Consider the following 17,425-nt stretch of genomic DNA (forward strand, 5'->3'; position numbering starts at 1 on the left):
TAATGGGAAAACTAGTGACATGTAGATAAGGTCTATATACTGGTCAATAATACTGAGTCAGTGTTATTTTTCAGTTTTACTACATTATTAGGGGAACCTGAGTGAAAGGCATATGAAAACTCTACTATTTTCATAACGTTCTATATGCTTAAAATTATTTAAAAATAAAAAGTTAGAAAAAAACAGCCTATCTAGATCTTTGATGAGCATGGTTTGGTAGATTCGTAATTATTCACCACGCTGAATTACTACTACTGATAATTTTTTAAATCTTGAAAGAAGTCTCCACTTTCTGCATTCCCTATCACATTTACACCTTTATACTAAGGTAGTGCTCCAATTTAATGTATTAACATGGTTTTTCATCCAGGACAGTTAATTCCTTGAGAATAGGGGCTAAGACTTAGTTATTTCTACATCCTGTTACTAGTCTTTGCCAAAAGAAAATAGAACTGAGTTCTGAATAAATGAAAATTATGTAAAAGATCTCAATGCTATAGGATTTACTTACGCTCCACAAAGGAAGTAAAGAGCATTCTGAACCTGCTTAGCCGACTACCTTCATCTGCCCACATTCGGATCACTCCAACTCCTGTTTTCAGCATGACATCATTGGCCACAGTGCTGCAAAACTTGGCCTTCAGGTTTTCAATAGAACTGCTTCCATCATAAACTGCAACGAAATTTCTCTTGCATTCATTTGAGTGCTCCATTTGATAATCTAGGAACCTCAAATAAATCTGTAACATTAAAACAGAGAAAAACACTGCTTTTGAAAATATAAATTTGAATTTTCTAGTTCTGCTATCCAATGAACATGGTAGACAAGATTACAGTAGCTGACAGATAAACAGATAAATCTAACAACAGACAAAAGGCTGGGGCCTAAGCAGTTAAAAGACTAAGACACTCTTTGGCCTCTTTCTTTGTCTTAATGGAACTAAGCATTTAAGGAATCTTAAGTTTGTGTTTGATCTATAAAGAGAAGAAACTTTTTGTTCCATGAGGCTCACTGGTTGTCTTAGTTTCCTTATTATGAAAGCAATCTTGTGGTACTGACAGATTGGGAAAATAAAAGAATCCCTCATAACAAATGTAGTTTTTTAAAAGTTTTTCTTCACGTTTTTAAAGCCCAAGTTTAGTAGTAAGGTATATACAACCTGGTTTTTCATGTAACACATCAAAACCATTTTTCTATTACCTATACTCTTCATAACCATAAACATTCCCATGATGTCCTGTCATTTATTTACCCTTATTCTATACTGCACATTTAAGTGGCTTTAAAATTTCACCCCATAAATGACAATTTCTAAGGTTTCTGTCAGGAAGATGTAAACTGTAGTACCAAAATAAGCACTATTAGTATTCTAATTTGATTAGCACTCTTTTTCTTGAAATTTTATAGGCAGCTTGCCACCTGGCACTAAGTTCTTAAAATATGCTTGGTCCACTCTTGTTTAAAGATTTCCTTTAGATTGTAGGCTTAGAAGGACTGTGCACATTAATGTTCAGGTTGTGGGTTTAGAAGGACATTGTGCTTATCTCTAAAATAACTGAATGAAGTAACTATTATTCTTTACAGGCAAGGAGAAAATGAAGACTCAGATAGATTAAGGAATTTGTCCAAGGTTACTCAGGGCGAAGATCTGACCTAGGCTGGACTGACTCTAACATTTGTGTTCTTCCCACTGTCTGGGATGCCTTTCATGCAGGCACAAGCACAGTTCACTTTTTGCTCTAGTTACTCCTATGTGATTCTACAATTAAAATTTTAGTGACTAGAGAATACAGACTTCCTCTGATTGACATTAAAGACATATAATGAGTATTCAATCTAGTTTCTATCTCTGAGGTAGCAATGTGATGCCACCTCCCTCCCTCCCTTTCTATTCATTCATTCGTTCAAAGATTTTTTTTCTTAGATATTTATCTTTCCTTTTATTATTTTATTTTATTTTTTTCAATATATGAAATTTTCGTTCAAAGATTTTAAGTAATCTTTACACCCAACAGGGGCCTGAACTCACAACCCCGAGACCAAAAGTCACATGCTCTACCAACTGAGCCAGCTGTCTTTTAATTCAAAAGACTTGGGGCACCTGGGTGGCTAAATCAGTTAAGCATCTGACTCTTGGTTTCGGCTCAGATCACAATCTCACAGTTCATGGGTTTGAGCCCTGTGTTGGGCTATGCACTGACAACACAGAGCCTGCTTGGGATTCTCTCTTCCTCTCTCTCTGCCCCTCCCAGCTCTCTCTCGCTCTTAAAATAAATAAACTTAAAAAAAAAATAAAAGACTTCATATAACAAAAACGTAATGTCATAGATCTCTCTAAAATATCTTGATGGTACAAAACTAAGCAAACAAAAAAATATAGCTCAAAGGGTTAAATTTCAACCAAATAACTTTAGCTTATTTGAAATGACCAGTTTGCTACTTCCAAGAGAACAGTGGAAAATTGGTAACTAAGTAGGATCACCATTTCAAAACCTCATAAAACCTTTATAAATGTATTACATATAAGCAATAGGTTTCCTTAAATATATCATTTATTCTCATTAATTCCATTGTTTACATAACCAAAGCATTCTGTCCATGGTTCTGTGGTAGTGAGCAAGTTTCATCAATACAGTAATTATTTGCCTTCCCTATTATACTGTAAGGTCTTCCAATGAGAGAATCATGTGCTAATTATATCTAGTATAATTCTTGCTCATAGCAAGTAATGAATACATGGCTAGGCTTATAAAACTATGAACTGGTAGAGCTAAATATAAGAAAAATAAAGAAGTCTGAAGTATTTAATCTTTTCTGTAATCCAAAGAAACATGGTACTACACAAGACCACAGTAAATGCTCTTTAACTTTTTAAGCCAAAAGTTTTAAGTCCTATGATAATGACATTCTTTTCTGAGTGTAGCAAAATACTGAAATAAGTTTAGTTCAACTAATTTTCAGAAAATATTTCTAACAGTATGAACCTAACAAATTGAAATAGGTGGGAGGGGGGCACATATACTCTTCTCTCACCCAGACTGCATGGCAACAAATCTACTAAATGCTCATCTCTTATCCCACTCCTACACCTTCCCCAGGGAGGTGGAGTTACTTTGATGGTGGGGAGTCTGGTCTCTCTTTCCCTGGACCACCAAGTAGGAAGCAGTGACCTTAGTGGGTTTCTTCTGCAGATGCAAACTTTCCTTGGGCTGGGATGGTCCAGGCTAGATTTAGGTGGGAAGTACAACTGGTGGGTAAGGAACTAGCAAGTCTAATATGACTCTCTCACTAAGCTGCTTCCTCTAGCCTTTGTTGTAATAAAGGAGCTATTTTGAATCTCCACATTCTCAGTGTGGAGGGAAAAGGGGATGCAGTCTACTGGAACTCCTGAAGACTCCAAAAGAAATGCAATGACATCCTCAGAAAGCAACTATGGACATATCTTGGAGGTACTGCATGTTTGGTTCCAGACCACAATCAAGTGAATACTACAATAAAGTGAGTCAAATGCATTTTTTGGTTCCCAAAACTGGCATATAAAAGTTGGCTTGCACAGTAGTCTGTTAAGCATGCAATAACATTAAGTCTAAAAAAATGTACATTCCTTAATTCAAAAATACCTTATTGCTAAAAAAAATGATAACCAGCATCTGAGCTTTCAGCAAGTCATTATCTTTTTGCTGGTGGAGGATCCTGCCTCAGTGTTAGGCTGGGGTGACCGTGATATCTTAAAATAAGGCAACAATGAAGTTTGCTGCATCAATTGACTCCTCACACAAATGATTTCTCTGCAGCATGCAATACTGTTTGGTAGCATTTTACCCACAGCAGAACTTCTTTTAAAATGGAGTCAATCCTCTCAAACCCTGCCACTACTTTATCAACTAAGTCATGTAATATTGTGAATCCTCTGTTGCCGTTTCAAGAATCTTCACTGTATCTTCACCAGGAAGAGATTCCATCTCAAGAAACCACTTTCTTGCTCATCATAAGAAGCAACTCATCTGTTAAAGTTCTATCATGAGTTGCAGAGATTCAGTCCCACCTCTAGGTTCCACTTCTAATTCTAGTTCTCTTGCTGTTTCCACCACATTTGTAGATACTTCTTCCCTGAAGTCTTGGATCTTTAATTTGTAAAAAATGCAGTAAAATGAAGTGTGCCTGTATAGCATTCCAGATGAAAAGGAGATCCTTGATAATAGGCAGTACAACTACTGACATTAGATCCTTATCTTATAGTTGACATAAAATCAATCCTTAAATGTTAAAACCAAAGCACACAGATCAAAATACATAAGTGTAGTTCTACAACCTATGGTTAGGAAAGTTTATTAAAAACAAACATAGAAGACACAAAGTATAAACCATAAAGATAAAAATAATCAATTTTACTACATTAAATAAATGGACTTCCAGAACCACCCAAGATGAAACAGTATGGCTTAACTAAAAACTCAGAATAAAATGTGAAAAGCAACTACATGAAGATTCTGGAAAGTAAAAGATGGGCCTTGAAGGAAGTCAAACTTGAATGACCCATAAAGGAGGTGAGATTCAGTTTTTCTTTCTCCTTTGTGTCCTGGGCAGATTCATGGAACTCACAGCAAAAAACAGACAATGAACTCAGAGAAAGCACTCCAGCCAGAAGACTAAGAAATTGGGACGAGGGGTGTGTGTGTGTGTGTCTGGTTTGTTTTTCCCACTCTACCAGCTCTGCCCAGGGTCAGCACCAGTCACAGATTTGCATGCAGCAGCTACAGCAGCAACTGAAACTCCAAGAGAAATCCCATCTCCTGAACTAGCAGAACTAAGAAAAGAATATGATGATGTCAAGAGAGTGTGGAGGGAGGGAGTTCCCCCACCCCATTTTTCCCCCTCTCTCTCTTAGTCACTCAAAACTCACAGGTCAGGAGGCAGAAACACTGAAGAAACTTCTTTTCGGCCACAAGAGGAAATGAGAAAAGGAAACGTTATCTGGAGAATGTGAAGGAGTCTTGGAGAGCAGAGAACTAAAGAAAAAGCACTAATTCTGGCTTCCCTACATATTCATGGCATACCTATCTGGCTTACCTGCATATTCATGAAACAGAACTAAAGAAACATGACAAAGATGTTGAGAAACCAAACTCGAGTACCTGAGCAGGACATCCCCTGGGTAAGCCTCCACAGCACAGCAAAGGCCCCCAAAACTCAACAAATGCTGGAACCACCACCCACACGAAATGACATGGTACATGCAATCTGAATCTAACTGGGTAGACTGACAAAAATAAAATAAATAATAACAAAAGCCAACATTTTCCAGGTATTTTTAACAGGACCCAAAGTCTCACAATGTTATATTGAAAATATCCAAGACATAATAAAAAATTACATATAAAGACCCAGGAAATGGGATTAATTCTGAAATGAAAAAATAGTCAACAGATCTCAATCCTAACAGGATCCAGATATTGGAACTGTCAACGCCTTTATTTTTTAATTTTTTTTTTTTAACGTTTATTTATGAGACAAAGCATGAACAGGGGAGGGGCAGATAGAGAGGGAGACACAGAATCTGAAACAGGCTCCAGGCTCTGAGCTGTCAGCACAGAGCCCGACGCGGGGCTCGAACTCACAGACCGCGAGATCATGACCTGAGCCGAAGTTGGACGCTTAACCGACCAAGCCACCCAGGCGCCCTTTTTTTTTTTTAAATTTTTTTAAATTTTTTCTTGTCAACGCCTTTAAAGCAACAATATAAACATGCTCCGTGAGGTAAAGGCAAACGCTAAAGGAGTAGACAGATTATAGGAGAGAAATAGAAATTGTTAAAGAACCAAGTGGAAATCTTAGAACTGAAATTGAAAAATACAATGTCTGAAACTAAAAAAAAGAATCCACTGTATGGGCCCAATAGGAGAATGGGGATGGCAGAGTGAAGTCAGTAAAATGGAAGAGGACTCCTGAGAATCTGAGATACTGAGTAAAAAGGGTTGAGAACATATGAACAGAGCCTCAGGGACTTGTGGAACAATTTCAGAAGGCTTAAAATTCATGTCCCTTAAGTCTCAGGAGAAGAGATTCTTACAGAAAAAAATATTTGAAGAAATAATTGCTAAAACTGTCCAAGTTTAGTGAAAGACAAAAATTTAGATTCAAAAAGCTCAGCAAACATAAAACAGGATAAAAGCAAACAAAAACCAAGGCCTACACACATCAAAAATCAAAATCAAAGACTTGAGAACTGACAGAGAAAAATGATGCATTTTGTAGAAGGGAACAATTTGAATGGCTGTGGATTGCTCTTCAGAAATCAGTGCCAAAGGCAGTCCATCAAAATTTTTAAATGTTGAAAAAGAGAACCTGTAAACTTTAGAATTTTATATACAGCAAACATGTTCTTTCAGGAACGAGGGCAAATAACACACCCGGGTGAAGATGTAAGAGACTCAGAGTTTGCTGTATACAGACCTGCTATAAAAGAAATGCTAAAGGAAGCTAGTTATTTATTTATTTATTTATTTGAGACACAGAACGAACAAGCAGGAGAGGGGCAGAGATAGAGGGGGACAGAGGATCGGAAGTGGACTCTCTACTGTCAGCAGGTGCAGGGCTCAAACTCACAAGAAGGAACTCATGAACCTTGAGATCATGACCTGAGCCAGAAGTTGGACACACAACGGACCAAGCCACCCAGGCACCCCTAAAGGAAGTTCTTAGGTAAAAGAGAAAGGCTACTAGAATGAATCCTAGAACTTTATGAATGAAAGGAAGCAGATATGGTAAAATATCTGGATAAATATAAGCCATCAAGAATAAAAAAAAAAGAGGATGGGGCGCCTGAGTGACTCAGCTGGCTAAGAATCTGACTCTGGATGTTGGCTCAGGTCATGATCTCATGGTTCATGCATGGGTTTAAGCCCTGCATCAGCCTCTGTGCTGACAGTGCAGAGCCTCCTTGGGATTCTCTCACTCCCTCTCAAAATAAATAAGCTTAAAAAGAAAAAGAAAGAAAAAAAGAGAATATCACTACAGACCCTACCAACATTAAGAAGAGTGAAAAAAGGGGGTGCCTGACTGGCTTAGTTGGTGGGGCATACATCTCTTGATCTTGGGGTTGTAAGTTCGACCCCATGTTGAGTGTAGAGATTACTTAGAAATAAAATGTTTCAAACAAAACAATAAAAAAAATACAGTAAACAGTTCTATGCCCCCAAATCAGATGACTCAGATGAAATGGACAAATTCCTTAAAAGGGACAAACTGCCCAAACACTTCTAAGAAAAATATGTAACCTGAATGGCCATATCATTTATCAAAAATAATGAATTCATAGTTAAAAACCTTACAAAAAAAGCTCCAGGCCTAGGTGAATTCACGGTTAAATTATACCAACCATGCAAGGAAAAAGTTATGCCAATTCTTTTACCAAAGACATAAGGAAACTACTGATCAGTATTTCTGCTGTCATACTGTGTTTTATAATAAAATATATATATTCCATCTTCATCTCTGTTTCTGGCTCAGAGCTCCCCAAACCCTTGGAATTTCCTGAGCAATAGGAGCAATGGGAGGATCTTTTGTTGTATTTGGTCTCTTGTCCTCAGTTCCTGAAAATGTTCTAGAGCCATAAAGTTGAAATGGGTGTCTTGTGGCCCTTTCAACAATTATTTATGTTAGGTAACTTTTGGAAATCCCCTAAAGATGGGGGCTGGTCACTGGGGTAAATAACCATGAATTGAGGGTTTACACTTTCAGTTCCACCCCAACTTCTAGGGAGAAGAGAGGGCCAGGGCTGACAGCTGATGATTTAATTAGCCATGCTTATGTAATAAGGCCTCCATAAAAAAACTCAAAAGGAAAAGGTTTCAAGAGCTTTCAAGTTGGTGAACCAGAATGTTTCCATATGCCATTGTGCTAAACCCCATACTCCATGGGTACAGAAGCTCCTTTGTTCAGGGCCTCACCTGTATTTTTTCATCTAGCTGTTGATTTTTATCCTTTAATATGCTCTGTAATTAACTGGCAATTTAAGTAAGCAAACAGGTTTCCTGAGTTTTCTAAGTGGCTCTAGCAAATTAATCAAACTCTAGAAGGGGCTCATAGAAACCTCTGATTTATAACCAGTTGGTCAGAAGCACAGGTGACAACCTGGATATAAGAATGGCATCTGAAGTGGAGGCCAGACTTGTGGGACTGAGCCCCTAACCCTAGGAATCTGATGCCATCTCAGGGTAGATACTGTCAGAACTGAGTTGAATCACTGGACACCCAGTTGGTGTCTGAGAACTGCTTGGTGGTATAAGGGAAAAAAGCCCACAAGTTGGAAATGGTATCAGAACCATCACTCCAGAAAATAGATGCAAAAATCCTCAATAAAATATTAGCCAATCTAATCCAGCAACATAGAAAAATGGTAATACTTTTACATAATCACAACCAAATATGGTTCATCCCAGGTATCCAAGGCTGGTTTAAATTATGAAGAATCAATATAAGTCTCCATTGTAAACAGACTAAAAGAGAGAAGATACATGATCACTTTAATCTGTTAATCAACATCCATTCATGATGAAAATCTTAGAAAAACAGCAGAACTTCTGTAATCTGGTAAAGGGTATCTACAAAAACCCAGAGCTCACACCATACTTAATGGTGAAAACCTGAATGCTTTCCCCCTCAAAATCAATAACAAGGTAACTCCCATTCAGCACCATACTGGAAGCTGTAGAGTGCCAGAGTGTAGACTTTAAAGCTCCAATAATCAAAACAGTGTGGAACTGACAAAAGGACAGACACACAGATCCATGAAACAGAACAGAGCCCAGAAATAGATTCTTACAAATGAAGTTATTATTATTCTTTTAACGGAGGTACAAAAGCAATAATGGAGAAAGGATAGTCTTCAACAAATGGTGCTGGAAAAGTCAGACATCCATAAGCGAAAGAAAGAAAGAAAGAAAGAAAGAAAGAAAGAAAGAAAGAAAACAAACCTTGGGCTATACACAATACCTTATACAAAAATTAACTCAAAATGGGTCATAAAAATATAAAATTATTTAACTTTCAGAAGGAAATATAGGAAAAAATTATGACTTTGGGTCAGGCAAAGAGTTCTTAGATACATTAAAGGAAAATTCATTAAAAAGTGAATAACTTGACTGCATTAAACTTTTTCTCTGTGAAAGACACTGTTGAGTAAAAAGAGCCACCAACTGAGAGAAAATATTTGTATATCACTTGCCAAAAGACTTAACCCAGAACTCAAAAGTGAATAGTAAGAAAACTACTCAGTCTTAAAATGGGCATAGCCAACACCACTAAAGATTTAGACATTGCAAATTTGCAAATTAAAACCCATAGCATTATATCTTCATTAGAGTAACTATAAAAAAAAAACAAAAAACAAACAGCTGACAATACCAAGTGCTTAGAACTTACGTAGAGCAATTGAAAATCTGGTAACATTCCTTGTGGAAAGAAATCCAAAACAATATAACCACTCTGGAAAACAGCTTGGTGGTTTCTTATAAAGCTACCATGTGAATCAGCAGTCTCCTGGATGAATATCCAGAAAAATTAAAAACATGTTTACACAAAACAGCCTGTACAGAAATGTGTATAGAAGTTTTATCAATAATAAAAAAACTGGAAACAGTCCCCATGTTCTTCAGCTGTTAAGAATAAACTATAGTATATCCACATCATAAAATCTGTTCATCAATAAAAGAAATGAACTACTGGTACATGTAATAACAGAAGAATCTCAAGCACATCATACTAAACAAAAGAATTCAGACTCATACATACTGTGTGATTCTAATTATAGGACGTTTGGAAATGGTAAAACTATAGAACAGTAAAAGATAATTAGTTGCCAGGGATCAAGATTAAAGACGGGTTTTGACTGCAAAGGAAGAAACCAAGATAATTTCATTGGGGTAATGGAATGGTTCTTGATTATGGTGGCTGTCAAATGACTCTGAGCATCGGTCAAAAAATTTGACTGTATGTTACTTGATATGACCAAGTGTCAGCAAGGATTGAGTAATGAAAATACTCTTAAAAGAATAAATTGCCACTAACACTTTGGCAGCCTTTGGCATGCTCTGGTAAAGCTAAAGATGGTCATGTCCTACAACACAAAACTACACTTCTAGCTATATAACCAAATGAAGTCATCATACATGGGCATAATGAAAATACAAAAATGTTTATAGCAGTACTATTTAATATATTAAAATGTGAAAGCAAATTAAATGTCTAAAAAGAGAACGGTGATTTATTTCTACAATTGATAAAAAATTTAAAAATATACAGAATAGTATATATTTTTATAGTACATAAATATGAAAATACAAAATTGTATAGAAATTATAAAACTCGAACTAAGGGTATGTAGGAAAGCTAAAGGGAACATATGAGGCTTCCTCTATTCCTGTAATAGTTTTTATTTTTTCATGTGACAATATTTAATAATTATTTAAATGTTTAAGAAATTAGGGTTGCCTGGGTGGCTCAGTTGAGTGTCTGACCCTTAATTTCGGCTCAGGTCATGATCCCAGGGTTGTGGGATTGAGCCCCGTGTCAGGCTCCGCACTGAGTGTGGAGCCTGCTTAAGATTCTTTCTCCCTTTGCCCCTCTCCCTGTCTTGCCCATGTACTCTCTTTTAAAAAGGTAAAAAATAAATGTTTAAGAAATTAATATTTCTTAGACCTTGTTTTTGAAGTACTTCATGAAGAAATAATTCGAGATTCATAAATTCTTAGGAGTGTTATTTGGAATACTGAATATTGGAGAATGTTACTTTTTCAAAACAATTTTTTAATGTTTATTTTTGAGAGAGAGTGAGCAAGGAGGGGAGGGGCAGACAGAGAGGGAAACAGAGAAATCTGAAGCAGGCTCCATGCTGTCAACGCAAAGCCTGATGTGGAGCCTGAACTCACGAACGGTGAGAGCATGACCTGAGCTGAAGTCCGACACTCAACCTCCTGAGGCAGCAGGGTGGCTCAGGCAGTTAAGTGTCGGACTTCAGCTCAGGTCATGCTCTCACCGTTCTGTGGGTTCAAGCCCTGTGTCGGGCTCTGTGCTGACAGCTCAGAGCCTGAAGCCTGCTTCAGATTCTGTGTCTCCCTCTTTTTGCCCCTCCCCTGCTCACACTGTGTCCCTCTCTCTCTCAAAAATAAACATTAAAAGAAATAATAAATAAAATTGTGTTAAACTAAATGACTAAACAGATGATATAAGAAAGTTAAAGGAAAACATGTTAAAGACCACCCTAACCCATGAATACTCAATATGGAGTAAACTAGTTAATGGGTGATGTTTCAGAAAAATCCACTTATAAAAATATATACAAAAGAAGTGTGCAAGTAGTGTTCCAGTCCATTGTTCTCAGTGGCCTTTCCACAAAAAGAGAGGCATACCTTATTTCATCTTGCTTCACAGATACTGTTTTTTTTTACATATTCAAAGTTTTTGGCAACCCTGCATCAATGATGCAAGTCTATCAGTGCCATTTTTCCAACAGCATTTGCTCATTTTTGTCTCTGGATCACACTTGGTAATTCTCACACTATTTCAAACTTTGGTATTATTATATTTGAATTGCAACCATCTCATGATAAAACTCTAACAGATGAAGTTTCTCATGGATGAGCAAAGAAAGTGATTTCTTCAGATGGAGTGTACTCCCGGTGAAGATGCTGTGAAGACTATTGGAATGAGAACAGAGAATTCAGAATATTACATGAATTTAGTTGATAAAGCAGTGGGAGGGCTTGAGAGGATTGACTCCATTTTAAAAGAAGTTCTACTGTGGGTAAAATGCTCCCAAACAGCATCGCATGCTGCAGAGAAATCATTTTCGAAAGGAGAGTCAATCACAGCAAATTCATTGTTGTCTTATTTTAAGGAATTGTCACAGTCACCGCAGCCTTCAGCAGCCACCACCCTGCAGCCATCAATATCGAGGCAGCAAAAAGACTATGATTCGCTGAAAGCTCATATCCTGGTTATTAGCATTTTTTAGCAATACAGTATTTTTGAATTAAGGCACATACACTGTTGTTCTAGACATAATACTATTGCACACTTAACAGATCAAAGTACAGTGTAAAACAACTTTTAGATGCACTGGGAAACTAAAAAATTCATTTGACTCACTTTATTATAATATTTTCAGTACAATACAGTGATTCAACAATTCTATACATTACTCAGTGCTCAACACAGTAAGTGTAGTCACCAAACATTATTACAGTATTACTATATTCCCTATGCTATACCTTTCATGCCTGTGACTTATTTATTTTATAACTGAAGTCTGTACCTCTTAATTTCTTGTCTACTTCACCTATTCCCTCACCCACCTCCCCTCTGGCAACCACCATATATGTGTAGTTTTACCTTTAGATACTTAATTCAATTTTATTAGTTTGTATATTCCACTGACAAATGCATTCTATCCAACTGCCACAACTTTATCTTGAAGGGTAAGTATCTCCACTTGTTTTTATTCAAAACTGTTATGGTTCTTCTGAATGCTTTCCTCTTCTATGTGAATTCTAGAATTAGCTTGCCAACTTCCCTAGAAAGCCCTCCTGGGATTTGGAATGGAATTACTTTAAATTGATAAATTAGAGAACAATGAACATTTTTGTGATACTGAATCTTCCCATCCATGAAAATGATCTCCCTCTCTCCCCCATTTCTGTAGGCCTTCTTTTATGCATTTCAATTTAAAAATTTGCTTCCTAGTACCTTATGATTTGTTCTTATTGTAAATAGTGCTTTAAAAAGTTTGATTTTCTAACTGCTTTTGGCTTTAGTAGAGAAAAGCAGTTGATCTTTATAATTGATGAACTTTTTTTCTCTCATTTTGATGCCCCAACCAGGATTTCAGAACACTAGCAAATAAAACAATGACAACAGACATTCCTGACTTGTTCCTGACTTTAAAGGAAATACTTCTAAGGTTTCACCATTAATTACAACGTTTGAATTAGGGTTTTGGTAGATACTCTTCATCATGCTGAAGACATTCTTCTATGCTGGACTTACCAACAGTTTTTTTATCGATAGGTTTTAAGTTTCACTGAATATTTCCTCTGCATCCATTGATAACTGGATTTTCTCCTTTAATCTGTTAATATGGGAAACTATATCATTTGATTTTCTAATATTAAACTGTCCAACAATTTCTAGGTCATGACTTTTAAAACAAAACCATTATAAATAATCCTGGTGTATAATTCTCTCATGCTATTTAGCTCTGATAGAACAGGCTGGGGGAATGTTCTATTTTCTTCAATTTTTATTATGTAACATGTTCCTTGACTATTTGGTAAAATCTAACATGACCAATTTTTCTTTTTTCTTTTAGTTTATTTATTTATTTAGAAAGAAAGGGAGAGAAATCCCAAGCAGGCCCCGTGCTGTCAGCGCAGAGCCCAAAGTGGGGCTCGAACTCACAAACTGTGAGATCATGACCTGAGCTGAAGTTGGACACTTAACCAACTAAGCCACCCAGGCACCCCGACCAATTTTTCTGTTTACCTATTTTAACTAAAAAATCAATTTGATAATTTGGTAAGATTTATTCAGGTTTTCTATTTAATTAATTTTGGTAAACATATATATGTATGTAAATACGTATATACACACATATGTTTCAGGAAACTGTCCATTTAGATGGTTTGCAAATTTATCAGCAAAGAATTACTCTTAGTATCATCTTCTAGTCTAAAACAGTTTGATTATGGAAAATTTCAAATGTGCAAAAGCGGACAAAATAGTATCCTAAACTCATGCCCCATCTCCTAAGTTATTAATTCAGCCAGTCTTGCTTGAACTGTAATACGCCTCCCACTTCTGCCTCTCACATACTGAGACAAATCCCAGAGAGATTCACACGTCAACAGTTCTAGGTGTATTGCTATTGACCACTTAAAAAATAATCTCAGTACTATTATCAAACCAAATTCTTCATTATCAAATACCAGTGTTCAGACTTATGTCTTTTAATGTTTCCTTCTTTTACAGTTTGCTTGAACACACAAGTTCATTTGACTTTTATATTTCTTTTAATGTGTAGATTCTACTGCTGTGTTTTCCTACCTTGTCATTTATTTAAGAAACACTCAGGTTTTTTGTTGTTGTTGTTTAGCAGGTCTTCTTCATAGTTTGTCTTATGATGGTTTTTAATCTCTGCTGTAGATGATTCATGACCGTTTCCATTTCAATATTATTTAGGTCTTTTTTTCTAAATCAATCTTGGCAGAGGTGTGTCTATAGTAATCTTTTACAAATGGCCAGCTTTTGGTTTTGTTGATTCTTTTTATAACTTTGTTTTAAAATACTGTTTATTTCTGCTTTCATTATTACCGTTTCTTTGGATTCCTCTGGTCATTCTTCTAACTTCTTGAGTTGAATCTTAGCTTATTAAATTTAAATCTTTTTTTTCTTCTAAAATAAGCATTTATAAAACTCCCTTAAAGTACTTTTAGCTGCATACCACACATTTTGATATGTAGTATTTTCAATATTACTGAGTTTTAATCTGTTTAAATTTATGTCCTGATTTCTTCTGTGACCTATTAAATACTAGCTGGCATATTATTAAATTTCTAAACATAAGGGTTTTAAAGGTATCTTTTGGTTACTGGTTCCCAATTTATGTGTATTTTTGTCAGAGGATGCTCTGCATGAAACTAAGCACTGGTACATATTTCAGACTTCTGTTTTTAGTTTTAGCGTATGGATCAGATTTTATAAATGTCTCATGTATGCTTGTAGAAAATGCTTATTTTCTGGATGTTGGAAGTACCATGTCTTATCAGGCATACTGCATTATTTAAATCTTCTGAGCCTTACTAATTTTTTTGTATGCTTAATTACTGAGAGGTGAAATTAATTACCCACTATAATTGTGGGTCTGTCAGTTTTGCTCAGCAACTATCAATTCATGTTTTGTACATTTTGAGGCCATATTAATAGATAAAATTTAAAATTATTATCTTCCTTGCAAATTGGTGACATTCTTGATTTGTATTTTAATAGCTATATCAGATATCTTTTGGTATTTGTGCTATTTCTTTTCTATTTTTGTTATTTCAAAATTTTCCACAGTTATCCTAAAACAGGATACACTTGGATTTTAACTGTAGTATTTGGTCCATTTATTATTTGTGCTCAGAGATATTTTAATTTTGCCCATATTCTTAAATGATAGTTGAGTACTGAATTTTAGAATTTTAGCTTGGCAGTTATTTTTTTCTTAGCACTTTAAGGACATTAGTATCTTCTGGCTTCTATTTTGCTGTTAAGGATTCTGATACCTCTCTTTTATCTCTAGTTGTTTTAAAGATGTCTCATTGTCTATGGTGGCCAATATAGGTAGGTGTCAATTAAAACTTTTTTATTGCTTTGGGTATCACTTTGTGTCAATGTTTTTTGTCAGCTTGAACATCTTCTTTTCTTTTTGTTTCTTTGGTTTATTTATTTGAGAGAGAGAGAGAGAGAGAGAGAGAGAGAGAGAGAGAGAGAGAGAGATGGAGGGAGAGAGCATGAGCAGGGGAAGACATAAAGAGAGGGAGATAGAGAATTGGAAGTAGGTTCCAAGCTACAGCCTGGCATGGGGCTTGAACTCATGAACCATGAGATCATGAACTGAGCCAAAGTTGGATGAACTTACTGAGCCACCCAGGTGCCCCAGCTTTAACATTTTCTTGATAAACTGCCACTACCCCATCCCCTGGGTAATTTTCTCAGATCTATCCTTTAATAACTATACCTTTTACTTCAAGAAGTTTTACCTGGTTATTTTAAAAGTGTACTTGGGTCATTTTTCTTTCTCATCTTTTTGATTCCTTCTTATAAGATACTTAAAACACTTACGTTCTTAGGGATCTAAGAAACTCCTCGCTGTTATGCCTGCTAATTCACTTGTGGTGAGTTGTCTGCTTATGTTTTCTTTCTTTTTTTTTTTTTTTTTAATGTTTATTTTTGAGAGAGAGACAGAATACAGGCAGGGGAGGGGCAGAGAGAGAGGGAGACACAGAAACCCAAGCAGGCTTCAGGCTCTGAGCTGTGAGCATGGAGCCCAATGCAGGGCTCAAACTCATGAACAATGAGATCATGACCTCCGCAGAAGTTGGATGCTTAACCAACTGCACCACCCAAGCTCTACTTGTTTTCTAATTTTGGGTTGTGAGCATACCTTCAGCGTATTTTACTGGTGGCAATTCTGTAGCCTCCATGGTTATTTTGTATTTATTTTTGCCCGGTGTCTATAAAAAGGTTATTTGAGGTCAGGACGATTTTGTTAATTTTTAGACTAACTGGTTCCTGGATTGGGCATGGAATGTAAATTACATACATCCCAACCTCTAATATAAACAGGTTTCTAGGTAAAAATTTTAGGGGAGACCCCAGCCTTATCCCTGAGACTGAGCCTGGAAAGATAAGCTTCTTCATTATCAACCCATGTTAGTGGAAGTTTTTTTTCTAATCTACCACTTCATAGCAATTATCTCTCTTTGAGAGTTCCAGCTTTATGTGAGGGATCTCACAAACACAAACCCCAGGCCTTTTCTGTCTCACCGTGGCCGTTAACACCAAGCTCCTGGCATGTCTTCCGGTGAATAGTCAGAGTGTACTGAAATCAGCAAGAGGCATTTGTACCATCGATTTCAGTTTTCAGTTTATTACTCTGGTTTATAGTTATCTCTCTTCATTTCTAGTCCATTAAGAATTATCTTTGGAAATCTTACCTATGCTTTTAAAAGAGTATCTGTTGTATTTTACCCAATATTTCTAGGTGTTTTGTAACAGGTAAGTTTTCATATAATCTAATCCATCATATTACCTTAACTCTAAATTTGATTTTCATAATTCTTTAAAGGTTTGTTCTCTTATCCTCACCCTCTCTTTTCACATGTATCCACATTAAATATAATTTTAACTGTGAATATTCCTAGAAGTATAAATTAAAAGCTTTTTTGCAAAAGTAGTTAGCAACCAATCTCAATCTGTCAGAGTTATTTAAAAACATCCTTCCCTGTGGTACTTTCCAATCATAGTGCTACATCGTTAGCACAAGACAGCATGGAAAGAAAGAACACAGAACTGAGACTCACTATATTTGTGTTTTGGTTTTGACACTATGACCAAGTCTGAGAACCCTGATAAGACACTTCAACCTCTTGAGGTCTATTTTTCCTCCTTATAACATTTTTTTTTTTTAAGAATCTATGATCGTATGGATCAACACTTGTACTTTCCACTTAGGAATACAGAGATTTTAAGAATCTCAAAATTTGTGTGATATTCCTGAATTTATATTGTAGTTTACTTAACTGTAATAATGCTGTGATGCCCAATCTGATTGCAATAAAATCAATTTTTAAAAACTTGGAGTATCAGTTTATACAATAGTAAGTA

At 36.0% G+C, this 17,425-nt stretch overlaps 1 protein-coding gene across 3 annotated transcripts in view; it reads right to left on the bottom strand.

Moving 5' to 3' along the window:
- NETO2 (neuropilin and tolloid like 2) overlaps window positions 1-17,425 on the bottom strand; it is a 55,576-nt gene that overhangs the window by 17,984 nt on the left and 20,167 nt on the right. For all 3 annotated transcript variants that reach the window (XM_060651943.3, XM_060651944.3, XM_060651942.3), the window contains one exon: window positions 512-740. In XM_060651943.3, coding sequence (XP_060507926.1) covers window positions 512-740 — 229 coding nt within the window. The remainder of the gene's footprint in view (window positions 1-511; window positions 741-17,425) is intronic.

Source organism: Panthera onca, chromosome E2, assembly GCF_046562875.1.
Source record: "Panthera onca isolate mPanOnc1 chromosome E2, mPanOnc1 haplotype 2, whole genome shotgun sequence".
NCBI lineage: Eukaryota > Metazoa > Chordata > Mammalia > Carnivora > Felidae > Panthera > Panthera onca.